Genomic DNA, 25,260 nt, shown 5'->3' with positions numbered 1-25,260 from the left:
CTCTCACTTTTAGATGCACACTGGGCCCCCAGAGCATGGAAGAACTATTTCACTCAAATGTGTTTAATGGAATGGTTGCATTAAATGCCACGAGGGGCCAGGCAGGAAGTGAGGGAGCCAGGCAGCCGGTGTTGGGGTACACAGGCCCTTTTTGTGTCAGGGCTGGGACTGGCGAAGTGGCTGAGGGGCCACCTTCACTCAGCTCTGAGTGACGGATGTCCCCACGTGTGAACTGTGGCCCAGGATTGCCTGAGCTTCCAGTTTCAGGAGAGGCTAGAAATCTTGATTTTGCAAGGTACCTGCTTAATCAACTATCTTAACCATAAAATAGCCTCAGATTGGCCCAACAGAATTTCAGATTTTTAACAATTTCAGATTTTGAATCTTGATTTAAAAAACAATCGAAGTTGCTTTCCCTGTGAGCTCGTTTAACTGACCTAGTAAGTGGGAATGGTCATTTCCCCCCTTTTAATTGTTTGCATCCCCCCCCCCCCCCCCCCCAATGATTTTCACTCTAATGCAGATGGTGTTGAGCTGGTTTCTTGGAATAGTTGTTCAGCATGCTCACCCTGTTGCTTAATGTAGCACCACATTTGTAGGTAGTACCATGGAGAGTTGCCACAGTTGTTTTAAGCTCCAGTCTGAAATCTGTTTCTGGACCACCTAGTATTGTTAGCGGGTGCCAATTCTGGGATGTATTATTAGGGATTTTTTTGATGTGTGGTTTTCATTAAATGGTGTACTCAAGTAATTAAGTTATGTGATTGTTCACATTTGTCTAATCATTTTTTTCAGTTTTATTGAGATATAATTGACATATAATATTGTGTAGTTTTAAGGTGAGGACTTGATACACTTACGTGTTGCAAAAACAATTACCACCCTGGCATTTAGCTAACACCCCCATCCCCTCACATAATCACCATTTGTTTTTTGCAGTGAGAACATTTAAGATCTACTATCTTAGCACCTTTCAAGTGTATATGTCTGGTCACCTTTCAATAAGGAGTGGGGGGGGCGTATAACAAAAATGAATAGTATTTATTGAGTCTTATTCTGTGCCATGCATTGCGGAGTGCTGTAGCTATAGTAACTCGTGTAGTTTTCACAAAGCTCTTCAAAGCAGGTATTATCAGTATCGTGATCATCATCATTTCTACGTTATAAGTAAGTCAGTAAGTTTTGGAGCCCAAATGCAGCCAGGCAGTCTGACTTAGCCCCAAGCCCAGAGCTAGACCAGTAAAATAGTTTTCCTCTATTGAAAAACAGGCATTATTTTGGATCACACAGTGCCCTGAAAACCCAGTGACAGTAAAGAACACAATCCGAAGAGCACTGAGGAACATCCTTATATTCCCTCCCACCTTCCTTCTACCTTGTGATCACTCAGAAATGAATTATGAGAAGAGTCTTACAGAAATTTACAATATGTTTGGGGCTTAAGCATATGTTGAATTTGCTGCTTCCACCAAGAATCAAGGTTCAGAATTCTTCAGCCAATGGACACAAACCTTCCTGGTTGTCTTGGTTTAAGGGAACACATTTCCCCATTTCTTTCCAGACACAGGGAGGAGACCAACCTAGAGCTTGTGAGCAGACTGAATATTGCTTAATTTGGGAGATGTAAGCTCTTTAATAGTTGAGTGTAAGGATACTAATATAATAATATAATATACTAATTTTCTTAGTATCCCAGTGTTTTCAATAACTATAAATATCATTAAATGTTAGTATAATTTTTATGAGTAAAGACTTTATCAAGGACCTAGTCTAAAATACAACTTCCTTTTTTTACTTCATGGTTAAATCAATGAGAGCTATTTGGCAAAAGCTCAGAATTATCCCTGCTAACTTGTTTTTAATAGTATTTGATTTATATCTGTGATCAGAGCTACAACACATGCATATATGTGTGTTTACTAATTGCAGCCATATGCATTTGAACACAGTGTTATTGGTAGGAAATGAAGCATAAAACATGAAAAATGTATAATTATTAAGGGTTGAAATGATAGTTTTTAACTCCTTCCAGGACAGGTATGTTATAATATAACTTTGATTGTCTTTCATTACAGATGAGTGAGGTTCCTGGGTAGATCTGGTGATCAGTTTCTTACCTTTCTAATTACCTGTAAAATTCTTCCCCCTAATGGACATAAGTGAATTAACATACTAGTTTTCCCATCAATATGTGCTTTTCCTTAGACTCATGCTGTCCACCAATTCGGAGAGAGGTGGACTCTTCAAAACAAGACTGAACTTTAGAGAGACCAGGGAGAGGACTTTGGCTGCTTTCTGATTTCTCTAATCTGGTTTTATAAATACAATAAAGCACATAGCAGCATTTAATATTCACAACATACTGTTCAAAACTGAATGCATCTGCATGCATGTGTGTCATAGTTCTGTGGAACAGTCCAGTTAATGACTCTGACTTTTATTCTAGACAATCCACGGACACAAGGGCCCGATCACTGCAGTGGCCTTCGCTCCTGATGGGCGCTATCTTGCCACCTACTCGAACACTGACAGCCACATTTCCTTCTGGCAGGTAAGCGAGGATGCTGCAGGCCCTAAAGTGTACGGCATGATCTGCTGGGAAAGGCTACCTGCGGCTGCCAGCCCTCTCTCCCTTCTTCAACCAATGTCAAGCATTTATGGCTTGCTGATTATGTGCCCGATGCTAGCATGCAGGGTACACCGAGGATGCATGTAGCAACCTGGAAAGGGTGCAGTCTGCTCTCCCAGAACTTAGTCTCAGGGAGGCACAGGTAAATAAGAAAGCAACGCCAGCATGGAGAGGAACCTGAGGCCAGGTTGTGGGATGGCTTCATGAGGAAGCCACGTCTGAGCCGAGACATGCTGATGCTGAGGCAGGGTAGGGCGGAGTGGGTGCTGAGGGAGAGGTGCGCAGGGCGGGTTGAGAGGGCCTGGCCTGGAAGAACTGACAAATATGAGGCATCCAGGCAACTCTGACAGGGCCTAGGGTGTAGGGAGAAAGGACATGTTAACGTCATGTCCGTTTATAGTATCTCATTCTGGGTGCATCCAGGATTTCCCACATTGGGCTCTTCATCCCCAAAGTATCAAAACATTTTTTAAAACCCGAGCAGCATTGACTGGCATGAAAATGCCTGTTTTATTCTGATTAAAATGAGTATTAATTTTAAACAACTCATTTTTACAGTAGAACCTTTTTTACCACCAGTGATTAATCTCTATCCAATCTTCTTTTTAATTATGTTACTGCTGATAATTACAAAAAATTACATTTTACCAACTCCCTCCTCCCCCCCAAAAAAATAGGTTAATTTAAAATTTTGTTGTTGCCTTTACTTTCCTAGGATGCAAGTATGTTTAATGAGCACCAGAGAGAGTCAAGCAACACCCAAGTCTCTAAACCCAACATTAGAATTTAAAATGCAGCCCATGTCTCACGTGCTTACATTATACCCAGATTGGAAGTCACAGAAACATTATGTCAGCCGATCAAGAAAACACAGTAAAGCCTCTTCCAGACGTGTAGAGAGTTTTTATTTGAATTGAAGAGAGTCCAGAAAGTAGTGTTGGATCTGCTGCTGCTGTCCCCACATGGACTTGCTGATTTATTTAGATGCATATTGTTTAGTTCGAATGATATATGATATCACACTCTTATATCATTCCAGTAAATGTACTGTAATATATTTTGAAAACTTAACGAGGTCTTATTAATAGAGAACCTTACAAAAGCCATCAGCTATTAAAATCTTTGCTGAGAAATGAGTGTTAATGAGAAGTATTGGGTGGATAATTACTCAAGTGAGACTTAGTAAAAGGCTGTGTGCAGCATCAGTTACTCTGAGAGTAGCAATAAAACACTTCCTGTTTTGATGAATTACATCTGTATGTGTTTCTATGTGTCCAGAAAATCAGCTTCCTAGGACTGGTTTGTGAAGCATTGTTTTTAAAGGGAAGGGAAAAGCCACAGTTACATTTTCGTTGGTTTACAAAGCCAGCCATTGAACGATGTGATTTGCTAATCTTTCGATTCCTTTGACTCTCCAACAAGGTATTTCTATGATTTGAATATTTCAGTTTTTCTTACTCATTGATATTTGATCAAGGGGAGTTTAGTAATGAAATACAACCACAATTCTCTCACATAAATTTTGCCACCACCCTCTAACAAATAAGTATCTTCTTTCATAAATGCTAATAATAAATTAGATGGATATTGGTTTCATTTGTTTTAATTTATTCCATCATACAGTAGAATGCTATTCAGCCATTTAAAAAGGATGATGTAAATCTATAGTCATTAACATGAAAAGATTGCCCTCAACATTTTGTTGAATGAAAAAAGCAGATTGTGAGACTGCCTTTTAATGTGAGCCTGTTTATGTAAAGTCCTTTACATTTTAACTTCTCCTTATGTATATGGAAGGTCTGGAAGGTGTTTACTGACCTGTGCTTATCTCTGGGCAGTGGGATTTCAGGGGATTTTGGCTTTCTTGTTTATACTTCTCTTTTGTATTTCAATTTTCCACAATGAGTATTTATCTTTATGATCAAGAAAACATTTAATGTTACCAAATATTACAACTCCAGGTCATTTTCCTTCATTTAAGGCTCAAATTGCCTTCACTTTAGCAGAGTTTATAGCCAGTCAATGGCAAAAAAAAAAGTTATATATATATATATATATATATATATATATATATATATATATATATTTGAAGAGGTCATAGGAAAGGATGGTCTAACATGAGGGTCTTCACCATTCCAACTTGTGCAACTGTAATAGTCCTGTCCAGAGGCAGGAAGGCTGTTGACCCTACCGAAGGCAATTGTCAATCGTCTGAGGGATGGCTCAGCTTGTAAAGGGAACCCAGATATATATAAAAAAATCTTTCCATCCTAAAATTCCAGTAAGGTATTCTTTCCCTGCACCCTATTAGCCCTCAAGCCATTTCTCGTACTTGGCTAAATTTGAAGAGAAGAATTAAAAATAAGGAAGTGTGAGCGTATTGAATACCCTGAGCATTTTAAGCCACCAGCAGAAATCAGGCTTCATACATATTTTCATAGAAAATCCATAAAGAATGAAAAGTACTTTGTGGTTATTTATCAACTGAGAAATTAGATTTTTTAAAAGCACGGTATGCCTGTTGATGCCAGTTCATTTTAACCAGCAATTTTCTGGATCGTTTAGATATGATCTGTAAGAGGACTAAATTACTGTGTGCTGTTACTTTTTGTACAAGTGAGAACTATAAAATCAAGCTCACCATCATTATTTATGTTGAAACTCTTTGGGAACCTCCAGGAAGCAATAAGGCACTCATTTTTGTCCTTTTTTGGAATTTTGGGGAAGAAGGAAGCAAGGGGCACGGCTTTGGAGGATGACAGGTAGGGACTGCCCGGCTCTAAATGGTGACCGAACTTTAACTGAAAGAGTTAATGATAACCATACATTTGGTTTTAAAATGTGACCTCGGACACTAGTGATTTTTTTTCACCTCTGTGCAGTGTTCGGCACTATTATTAATGCAGTAAAATCAGTAACATTAGTCATCTTAAAAGGGTTATTACTCAAGATGATTTAAATTGTGAAAATGTCAGTAGAGCCTGCACGCATCCTGCTAGAGACGCCGTGATTTACACCCTCTGACACCGTCCTGCTCTGAGCCGGCCCGGGTAGGAGCGGCTGCGTGCTGCTCTGATCCACATGCAGAGTGTCCGAGGCCTGGCAGGGCTCCAGGTGCCAGCTGTCTGCGAGCATTGGGTCACAAGCTGCGTGCCTCACGCAGACCCCCAGAATCTCGCACGTCTAGATGGAGAAGAATTGGTGGGGAAAGTAGTGCAAAGAACAACATTATTTCCGAGACCTCATTCCTGATTTTCGGTATGGGTCCCATGTGATCTGTAAACCCACGAAAGGCATGCAGTGGGAAAATGTTAACGGATATTTGGAGTCTAACGGGCTCATCAGATGCAGTCACTCGGTCAGCAGCTCACTAAGATAACCGCTGCCTGATATTTAGCACTTGGACCCGAATGCATAGTTGTTTGGGGGCCATAATTTCCGTGTTAGTTTTCACTTTTGTGAATGGATTAAAGAACTTAAAATTCAAGTCAAATTCAGAAAAGCTGCCAGAAAGTAGAAATCAATGACTAATAAAGAGAGATTGCCAATAAGGCGTGGACGTATACTACCCTTAGCACGGCAGCAAAAGAGTGAGCCACAGACACGGTGTTCAGATGTAGCTGATTCTTATTTTCCCTTCAAACCGAAGTAGAGCTTCCCAGAGACTGAATTTTCTAAACAGCAGGTGAGGAGGGCGGGTGTTGGTAGATAGGGATGGGGCGGTCTGCTGCTTAACTTTGCTTCGTTTTCTTGAACTAATGTAAGTCCCCACACTTGCCTTTGTGGACTCATCCGTCAGCACTGTTGAGAACAAAGAGGTCTGCAATAGAAAATATCCATAATTTCCCAAATACTGTGTGATTGAAACTTTTTTTTTCAAATCCTCATCTGAGGATATTTTTTCCATTGAGTTCTAGAGAGAGTAGAAGGGAGGGAGAGAGAGAGCGAGAGAGAAACATCAGTGTACCTGCAACCGAGGTACGAGCCCTTGACTGGCGATCAAACCCGTGACCCCTCGGTCCACAGGCCAACACTCTAGCCACCGAGCAAAACCGGCCAGGGCTTGAACCGTTTTGTTAACATGCACAGTGTAGCGTCCTTCTTAAAGATTGCGCTTTCCTGCTGTCAGGTTCTACCCACGAAGAAAAATTTCTCTGGATTTATGCTTTTACTGTAACAGTATCAGAACAACTTCAGATACATGGAAAGGTCCCTTCAGTGGTTCAGAATAAGCTCTCAGATGAGCATGAGCAAGGCTGTGGGGGAGAAAGTGACCAGGGGTGGGTGTCACCTGACCTGTGCGGCAGGGAAGGGAAGGAGTCTCTGTGTGACACGTGTGCTCTCCTGTCCCTGTGTCCCCAGATGAACACCTCGCTGCTGGGAAGCATCGGCATGCTCAACTCGGCACCCCAGCTGCGCTGTATTAAAACCTACCAGGTGCCCCCTGTGCAGCCGGCCTCCCCCGGCCCCCACAACGCCCTCCGGCTAGCCCGGCTCATCTGGACGTCCAACCGCAACATCATCCTGATGGCCCACGACGGGAAGGAGCACCGCTTCATGGTCTGAGGCTGGCGCCACCCGTGCCTGCTCTCGCGCGCAGTTCTCTAAGCCCAGATCCCTCTGTCCTTACGCTGGGCCCCTCCTCAGTGCTGCCCACCCAGGGGCATCGGGGGCGCGGCCTGGTCTGTGTCACCTCTGCATGGTCTGGGACGTTCGCCTGCTCGGGCACCTATTGATTCAGAGGCATGCACACACCGCTCTGCAGGATGCGGCCTTCCGTCACAGGTCAAGTCTCCCTACTGGAGAGGGAGGGAGGCGGTCCCTGGCACACTCCTGGGCTGGCTGCACCGGAAGCCCGAAAGTCAGGGAACACTGATCGCTGCCCAGCCCACATCAGCAGTCCCTCGAGCTGCACCCCCTTTCTGAAATGCTGCTGGGGCCGGTCATTCTGGCACTGGGTTTTGAGGTAACGTGGCCGTCCTAATTGTCAAAATTATTTTCCTTTGGATTTCCTAAAACACATTATTGTTTACCACAAAGATTCTGTGTTTACATGGTGTTTTTTTTTCCTTCAGCTGATTGTTAGGAAATTGCTATTCCGACTACCTAGGGTTTAACCACTATCTTCGTTATTAATACCTAACCGATTTGGGATTAATGAGAAAATACACCAAACAAAGAATTTTCCCCCGGTGGAGAATACAGTTTCCCAGACACAGCCTTCTAAAATGCTCACATCCTGCTTAAGTGATGGCGTGTTTAATAGTTTAAAACAAAACCATCTCTTGATGATCTAGTTAATATAATTATCCAATCACTATAACAAATCTCTTAAATGGACTTTTACAAAAAAGAATAAGTTAAGAAGCATAGCATATACCTAAAAAGAAGACGCTGTGTCAGTGGCTGGAGGATGTTCAAGTCAGAGCTTGCCCTTCCTTCCAGAAACTTCACAGACCTGCAGTTCCCAGGCGTACGGCTTAGGTCAGTTATCACGTAATCGTTCAGCCTTCAAACTGCTACTGATCAACTGCAGACAAATAAAGACAGCGTTTATTTAAACAAGTATCCTAGAAAGTTAGGAACAGTGGGGCAAGCACCCGGGCGTCTGTATGGGGACAGGGCTCGGTCAGCCTGAGCGACATTGCGGTGAGAGCTCACCACCCTCTGGCAGCGGCTTTCCTCTCTCACCTCGCACGCCACGTTCTGCGGCTCTGGCTCACCGTGATGGGGGGAATCCATCAAATAATATTCTGTATGAATCACTCCTGACAAACCTCAGCCTGTATATAGTTGGGGATTTGGTTGGTTGGTTGGTTGGTTAGTTGAGTAAAATGGGGGTGTTTATGCAGAAATAGAAAATGATTTATGAAATTCAGAGAAAATATGTGAAGTTTACAGAGGAACCGAAATCATAATGGTAGCATTAATTTAATGTAGATGTCCGGGTTCATGTAATATCCAAAGAGTAAGACCATAGTCCGGGAACAAATATATCTGTAATTTTCTTGAAACAGATTTTTAAAGACCCTGTTAAGAAACTAAGACCACTAGCCCTCTCTCCCCTATTGATGTGAAGTATGTTATTTCCACGGATGGCAAACCTGTACTCTTCCTTGGTTGTAGACTCTGGGTGTTCTTTCACAGGTGAATTTATGACACATGCATGTACATTGTACTTATAAAGATAAGAAATGTAGTTCCCAGGAAGAAACCACGAACTATGCAGTGCAGACTTTGTTTGCTGGACATGCTGTTGTGTTCGATGCAGGTAGAGAAGCCGAGGTAAATGGTTGTCCCCGAGGGCTCGAGTCCTCTCCGGCCCCAGCAGCTGTCTCCTGTGTGAACTGCAGTGGGGGTACATTCATTCTGGACTGCACAGCTGTTTTGGAATGCTGATGTGGAAGGATAACTTGGAGATTTCTTGAAACAAACTGTTCAGTGCATCCCGAGAAAGGTGTGAGGCTGCTAGGCAGGCCCCGGCGTGCACGGATGGACGGCGCAAGCCGCGGACATTTAGAACAACGCCCTGAGGCCCGCAGGAGCCAGACACCTGGGTAGCCGAAGTTATTGGCCAGTAGAATATTTCGATTATAAAACTCTGGGGTGGATGATGGGTGATGGTTAGACAGACATCTCTCACTGCTGAACTAATATTTGCATTCTTGTTAACACACATCTTTCCTTGGCTATTTTGACAACCACAGTCCACACTTCACGACAGCTTAGGTTTCTCAGCGCCGAGGTAAACTTCGTATTGTCATGCCAGTGTATGCTTTCGGTGTTTTATTACTTTCCTAGGCACTGTATTTGGACCTTTCCTTGTTAATGTAGAGGCACATGTGGCCTCTCTGATCATTTACAAGCGGAAGGTGACATGATGCGATGCCTGTGTGGGAAAGTACTGCCTGGACTCACCACGCCCAGCGAGTGGATTAAATGTCTGCCTCCCTAGACAGCTCTTGACTCCACTTAGTAGATTCTATATGTGCCGGGTGTTCCTCTGTACATGTGTGTGCTAAATAAAGCTGGATTGTACTGAAGATTGTTTTTCCCATTAAAACCATTATTCACTCTTAAACATTCTCAATTGAAATCCATATGCTTCCCCCCTCCATCCTCCCCACTCCCTTTGGTGCCAAATCAAGCCTTCCATTTCCATCTAATTATTCATTTCCCCAGAGAGCCAGCTTCAGGACAGGTGAACTTGTTCACCAAGGACAGTAGCGCAGCAGCAAGGGAGTCCCCCTCCTGCAGTGCCCAAATGTGAGCGCCGAGAAACATCCTACCAGAAACTCAACAGCACCCTCTGTGGTTTGGGCAAGGGAATTGCATGCACGTGCTCTCATCTCCACCCCAAGTTGCTCCTAAATGGATTGTTAATTGTACCAAGTTATGTCTTGTCAGATGTGATGACGTGGGTTGGCGGCCCCAAGATAGGGGGCTGGATTGAGATCATGCAATTCACTTAATTTAATACTCGTTTGGAGTTGGATTTGAATCCCTGAAGTAAAGGGTGGAATTGGTTTTCAAAAAAGCAAGAGTAACAAAAGAGATCATTATGGCTCACAGAAGGTTACATGTGTAAGTAGTGAGTGTACTTCTTTAATTTTCAGACAGGAACATAGAACATCTTGAAATGAGTCATTCGTCATGTAGCCGAATAATTTTCTTTAAGAAATAAACATTAAAGGAGTGGATGGCTGCGTCTTGGCCCTACCTAGTCAAATGCCCAGTGTCCATCCCAGGAATTGTGTTAGCATCTCCTGATGACTTAAATGTGTCCTTCTAGGGAAAACGGGGCAGCACCAGTTCTATATGATTGGTGATCACATAAACCGATCAAATGCGGAAAGGGCATGACATTAATAGGAAGGTAAAGCCAACCCGTGCAGGGTGAACTTTCACCTTTCACCCCTCGGCTGACTGACAGAGCTGAGTGTTGAAGAAAATCAATACTTTGGAGCCAGGAGGGAGATATTTCCAGCCTCTAACTAGAGAATGTATTTTGACAAGGCCAAGATAATCCACGCTGCACAGGAGAAAGAGAAAGAAGACTCATTTTTAAAGCTTGACACTTCAAGGTGTTTTTGTCCAGTGGTTTCGAGAGCGTCAATACATACAAATACCAAAGGTCAAAAAGAAAAGCCGGAGGAATTTCAAAAATTAGATGTTCAGTTCTTTCTGCTGTTTACAAAGTAAAAAAAAAGGCCACAGGGAGGCTTGTGCTTGTAATTGTCGTTTAAAGGAACCGAGCTCACAACCTAAGGTTTTATAGAGGCAGCACGATGAAGAGGGAAGGCAGCTCGACTTCTGGTTTCTGTACATCGCCACCCCCCCCCCCCCCCCCCGCCCACTTGGTTACATCGCTATTGTGCTGACATCTCAGAATCTTCTTGCTTTTTGATTCTTGTTGGCAAATCTTAGACCCTCCTTCACATCTGATTCAATCATTTGCATGAGAAAGGAGCTCATGTGTCTTTAAAACTTAAATTGTTTCTAGTTTCCCAAGCCCCGTTAAGCAAATTAGTTATGAAAGCATCCTCATTAGTGCTTTTAAAGTGAGAGAGGAATGCATCTCTAGGAAACAGGTAAGCAATTCACCGCACTCTCCCTGGCAAGGCTAGATCCATTCATTCTGTCCACAGTGCCTCCACCAAAGAGACAGATTCTCTTTCCTTTCCTACAGAGAAGAAAACAGTCGAGCTGCCCACACCATCCCGCCAGAAAGACAAAGGAGTCCTGAGGAGGCAAAATATCTAAAGCAGTGGCTCTCAGCCTTCCTAATGCCTCGACCCTTTAATACAGTTCCTCATGTTGTGGTGACCCCCAACCATAAAATTATTTTCGTTGCCACTTCATAACTGTAATGTTGCTACTGTTATGAATCATAATGTAAATATCTGATACGCAGGATGTATTTTCATTGTTACAAATTGAACATAATTAAAGCATAGTGATTAATCACAAAAACAATATGTAATTATATATGTGTTTCCTGATGGTCTTAGGCGACCCCTGTGGAAGGGTCGTTCGACCCCCAAAGGGTGGCGACCCACAGGTTGAGAACCGCTAATCTAAAGGAACCTCTGTTTTCTCCCGTGAACCTATGCTAATTATACGATGATTAAAATAACAATGAACATCTCGGCTTCATTTACATACCCTCTTTCTCATTAAAACAAGGTTGTAAATACCTGTGTTCTTTGGGAAACGTTGTTGGATTTTTGCATTGTGCTTTTATGTAGACTCTAATAACAGGTCTGGACATCTTACCCAAAGGGGTGTCGCTGGTTCTACTTGAATTCTCCAGGCTCTTCACTACATTGTAGGTGTCGCTATCTTCTCACCAAAATGTGTAGACACTGAGGCAATCCCAAGAGAGATGCCAGTGCATGGGAATGGTTGGCTGTGGCTGTGGAAGTTGTGAGTGGTTGCGCAAAAAGAAAGGAGTTCGCCACATTAAATTCAGGACATGTATCAGCATCAGGGACGTCTTTGACTTATTACATGATTATCTTGCAAATATACATCTACGGAGACTGAACAAGACTCCGGTAACGTATTACAGCGTGGTTTTACACCTGCACTTTCACACCTCCCAGTTCGGCGCCTGCAGGAACTGGGAGACGAAGCAAAGGGAACTGTGTGCACTGCTATTGCCAATAGCTTCTTGTTTTGACTGGTGTCAAAATGACTTAGCCCTTGGGTTTGCCCACAGATGAAATGTATTGTCTAAAACTTGCCCCACCCAGTGGCACTTTAAGTTTTAGTTAAAATTGATGACTGAAGATGCTACAATGAAACATCATTTTTCTTCAGTCTTCAAGCATTTACTGAATCTCAGCCTGTGCCAAGCATATGTTCTGTATCCTGTTTTTCTTTTGCTGATGAGGCCACAGTCTGGCCAAGGATATAACACTACGTAGCAAGTGCTCAAATAGAGATGCGTGAAGAGAACACCCTCAGTGACTCATACTGAGAGGGTCATGTCAAGCTAAGCTTCCCAGAGAGGAAGCATTTTGGCTGGGCCTTGAAGCCTAACTTAATAAGTTAATTAGGAGCATGAAGATGTTATATGGTAGGAATTTGGGGGAGTCTAACTTATTGTGAAATCTGAAGGGAGAGAAACTTCTTCGAACCTCCCATCTGAGGGGCATCGGCAGGCACTGCTGACAGTCCAGGCAGCTCTAACTTAAAGCTCCGCCTACGACCACATGAAACAAGACTCCTGGGGTGAAGGACACTTGAGATCGGGAAGGCAAAAACCCTAAAAAAAGATTACAGCAAAAACCATAATAAAAGATTCATGACTTTTGTTTTCCAGATTTCATTTCCTTTTTTAAAAAATAAAGTTATTTTCACTTTAAAAATAAGATACGCGCCCTCCCTATCCTATATTCTGTGTGTGGACAACATGACGTGTTGGGTGCCTGTCATGAGCATCGCCCAGATTTCCACCCCAACTCCCAGCCCAGCACCGAAGCACTTTCCCCCCAGCTGCTGGAAGGGTTGACATCCATGAATCTGCTGAGTCCTTCCCAGGAGATTGCTTCACAGCCAGAGAGCTATCTGCCTCAAGGTCACTCGCTCTCCCTCTCCTGGGGTGACCACATTAAATGATGGGTCAGAAAGACTTTGACTTTGACGGCCCCTCCCAGCTCTAGCACCCCCTCCATTGAAGTGCCTGTGTCACAGTCAGCCCAGCCCCACTCTTCACTCCCCTAGAGTGTTGATCCTGAGAACCCTTTCCTATAAACTTCCTGTATGCAAATCTCTCTCTAGCTCATAGTCTTCATCACCCAGAACCCAGCCTATGAAGTTGGTACTAGGCGTGGTGCAAGGAAAAGGATCTAAAATAGGATTTGGGGTCTGAGCACCCACTGAGCCAAGACAGTGAGGATCCTCTCGCTGGTGGGGGTGACCGTGGGCACCTGCTGGCGTGCTGGGGCCGTGCATGGTGAGCTTTCAGGGGTGTAGGTCTTGATGGTGGATATAGGATGGCGTCCCGAGGGAAGGGGTCTGCAGCAGGAAAGGTGTTTGGGAAGTAAGGGAAAACAGGAATTACAAGGACAGTGGATTCCAATAGCTGTTGTTGGACACGCTGGAGAAAAGACAATGAAAAGCTGAGGGTGATTAATCACCAACTAAAGGCTGAATGTGCAGGCCAGAGAGTCCTTGGCAACATAAGGAGCGCCCCATCCCTGCAGTGAGCACAAGCTGTGGTCGGGCCCAGGGCTCGCGTGGTGAGGGGAGCTCTGGAAGAGGCTGAGGTCCTGGCCTCCAAAGGGCCAGCACCCATGGTCAGAGCCCTGACTGAGGTGGGTGGGGCTGTGGAAGCTGATGCACTGGAGCAATCTTGAATCTCCAGGTTCTCGGGAACTCTCCCCGTCCTGCCTAAGTGCCCACTCCTTTGTTTCAGGACCTGCAGAGGCCTCTCCCTTGCATGACCACACTCTCCCCCACCTCCTTTCCTGGCCATTAGACCACTTAGCCAGGGATTAGTCACAATCAAACCTGGCTGTGGGGGTGCTGGGCCTGTAAGAACTAGATCCCAGGGGAGGTGCAAGGCCCAGCTAGCATGCACCTGCAGGAACTGGGAGAATTATGGGGCTGGATTCTGAGGGTATTGGGTCAAGGGGAGACAGACTATCAATAAGACGAAGGGGAGTTTATTGATATGGGGTTTAACACCCTGGCAAGGACCCAGGGGCAGGGTACCACTCAGCTTGGAGGAAACAATGGCTGATGTGAAGTCAAGGACCCAGGGGCAGGGTACCACTCAGCTTGGAGGAAACAATGGCTGATGTGAAGTCAAGGAGAAATATGCCAGAGCTGCCCCTGCAGATGGTGGAAGAAAGAAGGAAAAGCTCAGCGTGGTGGGATTGCTGGAGTAGACAATCTGTGTGTGACCAGAAACCCACCCGGGGCCACTCCGTGAGAAAGGCCGGAGGACATTCTGGTTCCAGGGGACCAGGACTGTGCTGGTGAGAGGGCCCAGCAGCACGGTAGGCCAGGGCTGAGGGGAGCGGTGCCGTAACTGCACTGGGCCCTGATAACAATGGGACGATAGGGTCCTGAAACAATAGAGACCAGTGGGTGCCATTTTCATTATGGGCAGCAAAGATGGAGTGGTAGTCAGAGGGGCGTGAGCTGCAGAGATTTTTTGAAATGATCAATAAAACATGGCATCCATCCAACCCAAAGAAGGCAAGAATGAAAAATAGGAAGCTGAAGGCAGCTGCCCCCAAAAAGTAAAACACCTTGCGTCACTTGTAGACCTGAAGGTATGGCTATCAGGGTCATACCCCTCACGGCTGAGGATCTGGGTCAGCCAAGTAGATTAGCAGAGGTTCTCGCCAGTGGGGAGGGGAAGTTAGAGTAGACCACGTGTATCAGCGGCGGCTTGGAGAGCTACTGCAACATCAGGATGTGGTTTACCCCACGAATATTTCCCTCCCAAACCCTGGAAGAGCTGCTCCCAGAATTTATTTAAAGGAAGTGGATCTGAGCAGGGCAAAGGCTGACTGTAATGGATGCCAAGGGACCAGGTACAGGTGGCTGGCAGTTGGCATCTCTCAGTTGAGTCCTTCTTCAGGAATTTCCTGGACTGGAAAGAGCCCCTTCCCCAAGGCAGCTGCACCCACTGCTGGTCCTGGCGGTACAAAGTCTCCATCCTCCCGACCTCAGTTTGGGACATCACCCCACGGCCATCCCAGCTTCACTGCTGACACCTCTATTGCAACCGGGTCACAGCCCAACTTCTCCCTCTGCCCATTTCGCTTCCCTGCGTAGATCCCAGAACACTTCTCAGCCCACCTCCTTCCAGCAAATCTGTCTCAGCGGCTCTTTCCCAGAAAATGAACCTGCCCAGGTTCAGATCTCCCTCTGCCACGTATTGGCTAGACAACTCTCCTGGAGCCCCAGCTCCTTCCGTCTCCTCGCCACGGTTTCCTCATCTGTCAAATGGGAACAATGTACCTGCCTCATGGTCTTGTCATAAGGGTTAAAAGAGAAAAGAGTTAACAAATGTGGAGCACTTAGAACGGAACTGGCATCGAGTACATTTTAAATAAATGGTATTATTATCATCCTAAGGTATAAAGATGAAATTTTTCAGGCCTTCTTTATTTCCTGCTTCTGTGTCACAAGGAAATATGCTTTCTAATTCATTCCCCCCCCCCCCCCCGACTGCATTTTATTCTTTTCTTCAGCCCAGAACAAAGGGCTCACTTTTACAGAAGTGAGGAGGCAGGTGGAAGGGACTGACATTTCTGAGTGTACTTATTTTGTGCCAGATGCTATACTAGTTGCAGTCATTATTCTGCTCAATCCTTAACCCAAAAAGCCATGAATTATTATCTCCCCTTAACAGATGAAAAAATTGCAGATCACTTAAGATAAATGGCCAGGATCACAGAGCTAATACAGCGCACACCTACTAGTCACAGCCTAGAGTCGCGTGCAGACCCCGCCTCCTCGCTTCCTCCCTTCCTCCAGGGCCCCTCACAGAACAGGAGGTAGAGGGGGCAGCCGTCCTCTTTTAGAAGTTGAATAAACATGCCAGCACAGAAAAGGGTTGGGATTCATTTAAAGTCTTTACGGGCATTATTTTTTCTTGGGATTTATGACCATTGCACCAAATTTTTATGTTGATTCTCAGTTGTGAATAATACAATTATTTTACCATAAAATGGTTGTGTTAAAAGGTGTGAGCTTTAACATGTACAACATTCCGTGGAGTGATTTCATTGTAACTCAGGGACCAGTGTTTGCTCTTATGAAATGGATGCCTCTGGGAAAATGGGATGTGATCCACAGAAAAGGGCCGTCATTTTCGTTGATTACTCGGTGCTGCTGGCCCTCCTGGGGCCACATCTCTGTGACCTCTTCCCCCATTACTTTTGCTGGGATTGCTTCTTCCTTAGGATACTCTCCTCCAAAGAAGCATTTTCTTCCTTTTCTTTTTCAGATATAATTTTTTTTTATTGATTTCAGAGAGGAAGGGAAAGGGAGAGATAGAAACATCAATGATGAGAGAGACTCATTGATTGGCTGCCTCCTGAACGCCCCCTATTGGGGATCAAGCCCACAACCTGGGCATGTGTCCTGACTTGGAATTGAACCATGACCTTCTGATTCATAGGTGGACACTCAACCACTGAGTGACACTGGCCGGGCCAGAGAGGCATTTTCTAACAAGTTGAGAGTCACCTACATAAATAAACATACTCTATAAACTTAAGATTTTAAAAATGAAATATAAAATAAAACTTTTGGGACACACCTCCCAGGTGACCTGCACTCCCATCTAGACTGGAGAACCACAAAACTTATTTACTCCGCTCGGCCAGCACTGACCAAAGAGGACCCCCACCCAGACAGAGGCAACTCCAGTCCCTACCCTCACATACTGGATTTTCATTGCTTTAGGCCCCCACATCCATGATGACCTCATTCCAGAAAACACTGGAATATAGCAGAATTTTCTAGAGCAAACCAGAACACACCACCATACCCACAGAGCAGGTGACAGGCCCTGACTCCATGGTGCACAAGTCTTAGGTTTCTTTCCTAATGAGCCAAGGGGTCCTCTCAGAGGGTCCAGATGCACTTACCTGTCCCTTTATTGCAAAAACAGCTGCTCCTGTATCTCACTTCTTCCCCGCCCCTCACACTCCACTTTCTGCTTGTTGTTCCCAAAACTTTTAGAGGAATGGGGTGGATGAAGCTTTCAGAGTACCAAGAACTTCAGTTTACCATCCAGTGTGGCTTCATATGTCATAACAGCTGGAGCAGAAGTGAAATAGGCCTAAGTATCTATACAGGGAGGCCCAACACCCTATCCTTATGCTCTGGTGGAATGTATTGCCTAGATCCTTAAATAAAAGAATTTGAAGGGAGGAGTAACATTTATCAAGACCCTGTCAGGGATTTGATAGACATGATTTCATTTGAACCTCTCAAAAATCCTCTGAGTTAGTCCATGTCTGTAGGTTAGAAAATGGACACACTGACAGGTACAGTGCCTGGCCTAGGTCACACAGCTAGTTAGAGGGGGCGCGGGATTCCAGTCCAAAGAGCTCTTTCCTCCATTGATAGATGGTACCTTCAAGGCCAGTTTTGCAGTAGCTGAGAATGCTTCATTCTCATATTGACCTCAATAAAAACCAAGGACCTCGAAATTCAATCTTCATTTATTTATTCCGCAATGAATCATTGAATGCCTATTATTTTTCAGGCATTTCTAGAGAATGCTAAATTAATACAGCCAAGGCACTCAGATCACTTATGCATCCCAAAAGCTATCCAGCTAATTTAGTGTATTTTGTAAACCTCATTGTACATATTGTGAGTGCACACACACCACACACACACACACACACACACACACACACACACAGGTCCTTCTTTCTGGTGATCTAAGTTAGAGCAATTCTCAATGCTTGTGCTTGGCCAGTGTGCCCAGGGTGACACAGGCACTGGGTTTTGGGTGCCCTCCCCTGGGACTCTGCTTGCCTCAGTGCTTCGGGCTGTGCTTCCCTGGGTCCTGGCTGCCCAAGCGCCACTGATTCCTGCCTTCATTTCTTTTCTTCTTCTAGCCTTTGTCTCCAAAGCCTTCATTTCCAGTGACACACAGAGGAGGACAAGCCTTCATTTGATTATATACCACACATTCTGGTAGATTCAACTGAAAATTAAACGCATTTATTCACTTGAGCAATAGTTATTGAATGTCTACCATGTCCCAGGCAGAGAAGTAGGTGTTGAGATTGCAGTGGTGAATGAAACAGTGGTGATCTCTGTCCTTCCAGGGCCCCCATTGTAGTGAGGAGGGACGGGGCTCACAGGGGTGGGAGGATAAACCAACTGCAAATCATAATACAGGCTGTGAAGAAGAGAAGGAGAGGGCTAACCTGCTAACCCAGGAACAGGGTGGCAAAGTCAGCCACAAGGCTCCCAAGCAGAAGGAGCCGGTACCTGAAGAGCAGTTGGCACTGGGAAGACCTTCTGGCAAAGGAAAGAGCACATGTGAAGTCCCCAAGGTGGGAAGGTGTGGGCAGTTGGTGAGCAGCTGGTGAGCCAGGCACATTGTCACTGGAGCAAGGAGTCCTGACTACAGAATCATGTGGCCACCGTCAGGAGTGTTTAAGAGGATTCATTTGAAAGTTGTAAGTTGGGAACTGAGATGTGATTTAGAGGGAAAATGCTCAGCCGCCATGTGGAGAATGGGCTGGGGTGGTTTAGGAGGAGTGGCAAAATGAAAACAGGGTATTAACTTCAAGGTGTTGGCTAGGGCGGAGGTCTCATCTGAGCCCTGTATGGGCAGGATTCAGTGCCTTCTGGTGGCAGGCCTGAGGGTCTCACGTTCTTGCTGGCTGTCCCTGGAGCCTGCCCTCAGCACCCATAGGTTTCCCACATTTCCCACAGTTCTTCGCCATGTGGGATTTCCCAACACAGCCACATAGCACAGCGGGTGGCACTATGGAAGGCTCTTGAGGGATGGGTAGGAGTTGCCTGGGGTGGAAGAATATTCAGGTAAAGGCATGGAGGTATGAAAGTGGTGTTTTCAAGGATCAGCAAATCTAGCCAATTGCTTACCCAAGAACCACTTCCTCTTTCTTTCCAGATAATTAGCCTGGATCTGGCCCTCTTCTTCACACCACATGACCATGTGCTCAGGTATTGGGGATTGAAGCTTGATTCATTTAAATCAATACTGCAAATTCAGTTCTAGTCGTGGCTAGGAAAAGGTCTGAATGCCATTCTGGTTAAATGAGATATGAGGGGATGCTTTGGGGAAAGGTTTTCATCTCCAATAAAAAGGGACATTCAAGTAGAAATTCCTATCTGTGGACATAGCTGAGGAAGTACCAGTATGTGATGCCTGGGGCCATGCGAGCCACATGGAACCCACCTAAAGCCCAAGCCAACCCACGGTGTTGCAGCACAGAAAGATGCAAACTGGAGACTTTGGTGACACCACTGGGTTTCTACAGCAGCAACCGTGCAACTGTCCACCTCCCACTCCTTGTCTGATGGAATCACCTTCCACACTGGTTAAGCCATTTGTAGCCAAAGCTTGAAAACAGACTGCTCGTTGGCAGGGAATGATGCTGAGCCTGTGAACGGAGGCTGATGATCTTCACAGCCAGTGCCACGGAGTTTGGCTTTTTCCTGTGAGGTCTAGGGAGATCTCAATGTATTTAAGGGCAGGGACAGTCCTGTTTCTTGGCTGAGGAAGAAATTAGAAAATGGAGAGAATTATGACAGGAAGAGCAGGTGGGAGATGGTGGTGAGTCTAATCAAGAGACTCTGAGAACCAGAACTATGGTGGGTGTGGAGGACACCAAGGGGAAAGGTTGGGTCATTGTGGAGGCAGAAGCTGGGGGTTAACTAGCTGAAATGTCGGGAATGACAGAGAGCCACGGTTTCCCCAGTGGGAGAGGTGGGTAGCCCAGGCCACTCACCATTCTTAGAAAATACCATTCACATTCACACCTCAATGCTTTTTTTTCCTTTTGCTTTCTTGCATTTTATTATTATTTCTAGAAGGTGTTGATGCTTTCATTCCTACCATTCTCTCCCCCGTGGGAGCCTTCCACAGTTACTCTCATTCACATAATCCCACATAATGGCCTTGCTGCAATAGGGATTATCACGTTTAATTTGCATCGTTTGGGTTTGCAGTACCTTGATCAGGAACATAAGCCCCGGGAGCGAGAACCACCTACACAAACTGCACTCAGGTGACCCTCCAAACCCCGCCATCCCACCCTGCAACCCACTGGGGGAGTGGGAGGCTGAATGGCTTCCAATATATTGATTAAAATCTTGGCCATACAATATACAGCTACAGTCTCACATTTGATCTATTTCGTGAAGACAAAGGCTAAGCTTCCTTGTTGGCTCAGAAATGCACTTACAACAATGCCAGCACTTATAGGTCCTGCTTTTTATAAAACAAAGGAAGCTGTGTGTAATAGTAGCACCTACAGTCCACATGCTGAATGCCTGCTTAGAATGATTCTGCTGCTCCAGTAGCAGCTTGCAGAAATGTCATCTCATTTGTGGCAACATCTTTGAACTAAGCTGGATTGTCCCAGCTTGATGATGGGGAAAGGGAGTCCGGCTGGTCCATAAGTCACCCCAGTACCTGGTGTCCTGCTAGCTTCTCCGTGAGCCCTGCTGAGTGATGAAAAGCATGAATGAAGGCAAGAGTGGGTGGCTAGTTAATGGCAGAGCAGGAAGTCCACCTGGCCCAGGTGTTCTGGTTTGGTTAGTGGTGGAACAGGAGGCTGGGATTGCCCCTAACTCACAGTTTACAGCAGAAGCTGGACCAGAGCAGGTGGCCTCTACCCAGCCTTAAGCACATGAGGAAGAGGAGCAGGGACAAAGGGACTCTCGGGGTCTTTGGTCAGCTGGACATGACCAGGAGAGTGCCACTGACAAGGCACAGAAAGGGAGATGCCTCCGAAGAAACTGAGCTTGACCCACAGCCACCCCTCCTCCCTGTCCAGGCTTCCAGGCTGACCCTTGACCGCTCAGCTCGGGAAGTTCACAGTTGATTAGGTACAAAACGGAGAAAGGCAGCCCGTGTTTCCAGCTCTGTGAGCGTGCACCGTTCAAGGGCAACGTGTGGGCGGGATGTGTGTTCACATGGACCAACTTGGCAAACTTCAAAACAAAAATTTATTCAGAAGCCAAAGGCAGGGTGTTTGTTTCAGGTGTTTAGCCACAGGCTCCTCGGGTAAACTGAGGCATGAGGAGTGGGGGCTGTTGACACGGCAATAAACCTCCCCATCCAGCCAGGCCCCTGGATCTCTGTCTCCCATCCAGGGTGAGAATAAGGGGGAAAATTTCCTAGATGGTTTTGACAAATCTCGGGTTGACCAATGAGCTAGAGCAGGGGTAGGGAACTATGCCTGCTGACCGAATCCTGCCTGACCCCTGCATTGTCATGGCGCTCAGCTGGGAATGGTTTCTTAGATCAACGTTTGCAATCAATCTGATGACAGGGCGTGCTAACGTTGAACCCCAGTTCAATGAAATACATGTGTCCCCCCACCAAAGGATTCCAGCTTTTTCCTTAGTAACCTGTATTACAAAGAAGAGTATATTCAATCATTATTATATTTTTTAATTTCATCACTAAAAATTTTGTGGAAATTCAAGACAGGCCAGTGAGGATAATAAAACTGACCTTGTGACTGCTGTAAGGAATCGATGAAACGTTTATAAATGTCCTGGCTCAAGGCCTGGCACACAGTAGGGGCTCAAACAAAGTAGCTTGTTGTAATGTCCACGCACTCGTCTATCACTGTGGACAGCGATGTCTCAGATCTTACCGCGAGGGCCCTCAGAGGAGCAGGCCTCTGAGAAATGCAGGCCTCGGAGCATGATTCGCCTCTCTGTTACCTGCTATAATTTTTGTGTTTGGAAATTCGTTAAGAATTCATTTTGATGAATCCCAAATGCATGCACCATGAAAAACAATTAGCATTCACGGTGTAAAAGAAGGAGATCAATAAATAGATTCATCTTTAAACTGTAATAATTTATTTGCTTCCTGGCTTTTGGGAAATACTGCATCTTCGGGTGACTTGCCGACCATTAAACAGCCGAACGGCGATGATTTGTGAAAGGAGGTTCATGTGCAGCTCAGATCCTGCCTCGAGTTCAGAGCCTCGACAGCCAACCAGCAACAATGGGAGGACGGTGGTGGCCCTTTCAGGAGACCCCATTCCTCAGGCGTTTCCCATCCCTGCGCTTCCGCAAGGCAGCAGTGCGGATGGTAATGATTAAGGAAAGCAAAGACGGGAGGAAAGTCTGGCATCCATCAGACAGTGAGCAGGGAGGAGGAGGAAGAAGCATTTGAAGATGAGCTGGTGAGGCTGAGGTGCACCACGTGCTGCCCTGGTGTCTGCCCGGGAGCAGGAGGCTCGGGAAGGAATGTCTGGGGAAGAAACGGGAGGCACTTCTGGGCTGAGGAAGGAGGGAGGGGACACAGGAAAGAAAGTCCTTAGTCCTCCCTCGTCACTCCAGGTGGAGCGGGGCCACTGACATCATCCTTTCCCACAGTTGCAATGCAAGACAGTGACCTTTACTCTGCACTTAAGAGGCTGGAGCTGCACTCTGAGCCAAGGAAGCAAGGGTTTGTTTGATGACAAGGAGGCTGGAAGCAAGACTGCAGTCCTGTCCTTTTGCAGCCCCCCAAAGGATGTCATGAGGGGCAGCACTGGGGGGACAAATGTGTGGGTCCTCTGCCTAAGAGGACAGCTGCACAAGCTAGGGCTTGGGAGTATGCACAGACAGACGCACTGCCTGATGCCCGAAGGCCATCTGCCCGGCTGCTGGGCTGAGCTGGCAGCGTCGCTGAGTGTGGCCTGGTTTGGCAGGGACTGCTGATGGCCCGCAGGGCCCGCACCACCCCCGGGGCTGGGGGCCTGCACAGATTACATTTTAAGGTGATAGTCATCTTTGACCTTTGGGACCTCTGGGGCCACTGGTCATCCATCTTATAGCCGCTGACCAGCAACCTCTGGGCTGTTTTTATGGCCAGTAAACATTGCCCATTGATTGAATTGATTGAAATCTGCATCTGGCTGTAGGGAAGGACACAGCCTCCTGCCTGAATGTGCAGCTTCATTTTCTGTTATTGTCTTCTGCCCTCTTCTCTCCTCTTCCCACTCCCAGCACTGCAGTGTGTGTGGAAGCAGGACACACGCACACACAGGCACACACAGAGGCACACACAGGCACACACAGAGGCACACACACAGTCACACACAGGCACTCACACAGAGGCACACACACAGTCACACACAGGCACACACAGAGGCACACACAGGCACACACACAGGCACACACACAGTCACACACAGGCACTCACACACAGGCACACACACAGGCACACACACAGTCACACACAGGCACACACAGGCACACACAGTCACAAACACAGAGGCACTCATACACAGGCACATACACAAGGCACACACACAGGCACACACACACACACACACACACAGGCACTCACACAGAGGCACACACACACAGAGGCACTCACACAGAGGCACTCACACACAGGCACACACACACAGGCACTCACACAAAGGCACACACACAGAGGCGCACGCACACAGGCACACACACACAGGCACACACACAGGCACACACACAGAGGCACTCACACACAGGCACACACAGAGGCACTCACACAAAGGCACACACACAGAGGCGCACGCACACAGGCACACACACACAGGCACACACACAGGCACACACACAGAGGCACTCACACACAGGCACACACACAGAGGCACTCACACACAGGCACACACACACAGGCACTCACACAGAGGCACACACACAGTCACACACACACACACACACACACACACACACACAGAGATACACACTCACCACGTTCTTTGCCAGCAGATTCCTGGCACGTGCTCATTTCCTGTCAGAATGAAGGGATCATCAAAGGAATTCAGTTGAGAAAAACAGAGATATGTTCGTTTCAAGAGGAGTCCAAGGGTGTGCGCGCACGCACACGTCTATAAAAATCTACATCAGGAGCTTAAAAGGTAAAAACAAACGTAACTGGAATAAAACCATGTCTGGTGATTTTGCAACATGTCAGCTTAGCTAAGCTGGACAATGTTTCCCATGATCCCCTTTCCTGCGTGTTTAGGGTGGAATCTGTCTGAGACACGTGGGTGGAAGGGAAGCAGTAGTGTGTTAATTCTGAAAGGTGGGTGCAGGAACCCAGAGCAGGTCCCTCCTCCTGCAGGCAGGCCTCCAGGATGGCAGTCAGGACGAGTCCTGGAGAGGAGAGGCCGGTACAGTTCCAGCCTGTTTTTCATGGGTTCTTTGCCCCCTTACTTCACGTGGACTGACTCCATTCTGCTCCCTGGTCCTGGGGCTTCAGGCAGAAGAGACTGACGGGCTCCCAGTGGCCGGCGGTCCAGTCCCTGCAGCGGATTCTTTTCTCCACATCATTCCTGTGCTTCCTCTTCTTTGCTGGACCCCAAGCAGACAACGCATCGTGCAGGGAAGAGGTTTAAATACACAGGCCTCTGTCACAGCGAGGCGAGCATCCGCTGACAGTTTACATTTCAGACACGGCCTTGTCTGACCTTGTTGGCATTTGGGCTGGGGCCCAGGAAAGTCCCACCTATGCCAGGTGTGAGCAAGCCCAACCCTGACCTGGAGAGGTGGGTGGGCCATACTCGGATCATTCCCCCCCACCCCCTGTCCACAGGCCCATTTCAATGTCCCCTGCCCCCTCTCCCCTCCCACGCGCGGGAGCAATTCAGTTCTGAAATGTCCCTCCTTCTAAGGCTCTCTGCGGGGAGCGAATCTATGAGTCCGGGGAGCCTCACCTCTTCTCTGACTCAGAGCCCACATGGGGCAAAAGGGTGAGAAAGGGAAGGGACCCAAGTGGGGTGAGGGGAGGGATCCCCAAGCCTTTGAGGAGAAGCCGGACCATCTGCTGCTTGCTATGAAGCGTCCCTCTTCCCTCCTCTGTCTCGGACTTTCTCACCAGGTGGGGTGGGTTGGCGGTTACAGCTTTGCCCACTTATGCACCCTGGGTGTCAGGCTCGCCTCGCAGCCCATAGCAG

At 46.6% G+C, this 25,260-nt stretch overlaps 1 protein-coding gene across 10 annotated transcripts in view; it reads left to right on the top strand.

Annotated features, from left to right (window-relative positions):
* Nucleotides 1–18,302, top strand: part of WDR7 (WD repeat domain 7) — a 305,323-nt gene extending 287,021 nt beyond the window's left edge. For 8 of the 10 annotated variants that reach the window (XM_036321173.1, XM_036321168.1, XM_036321167.1 and 5 more), the window contains 2 exons: nucleotides 2,447–2,551; nucleotides 6,992–9,710. In XM_036321173.1, coding sequence (XP_036177066.1) covers nucleotides 2,447–2,551; nucleotides 6,992–7,195 — 309 coding nt within the window. In that variant the 3' untranslated portion in view covers nucleotides 7,196–9,710. Of the gene's footprint in view, nucleotides 1–2,446; nucleotides 2,552–3,344; nucleotides 3,878–6,991; nucleotides 9,711–18,231 lie in introns of those variants that run through there. The other 2 variants (XM_036321172.1, XM_036321171.1) reach the window with 2 other exon arrangements.
* The last annotated feature ends 6,958 nt before the right edge of the window (nucleotides 18,303–25,260 follow it).

The sequence above is a fragment of the Myotis myotis genome, unplaced genomic scaffold (assembly GCF_014108235.1).
Source record: "Myotis myotis isolate mMyoMyo1 unplaced genomic scaffold, mMyoMyo1.p scaffold_m19_p_9, whole genome shotgun sequence".
Lineage (NCBI taxonomy): Eukaryota > Metazoa > Chordata > Mammalia > Chiroptera > Vespertilionidae > Myotis > Myotis myotis.
Note: the sequence above shows the minus strand (reverse complement) of the source record. Positions and strands in the feature narration are given on the sequence as shown.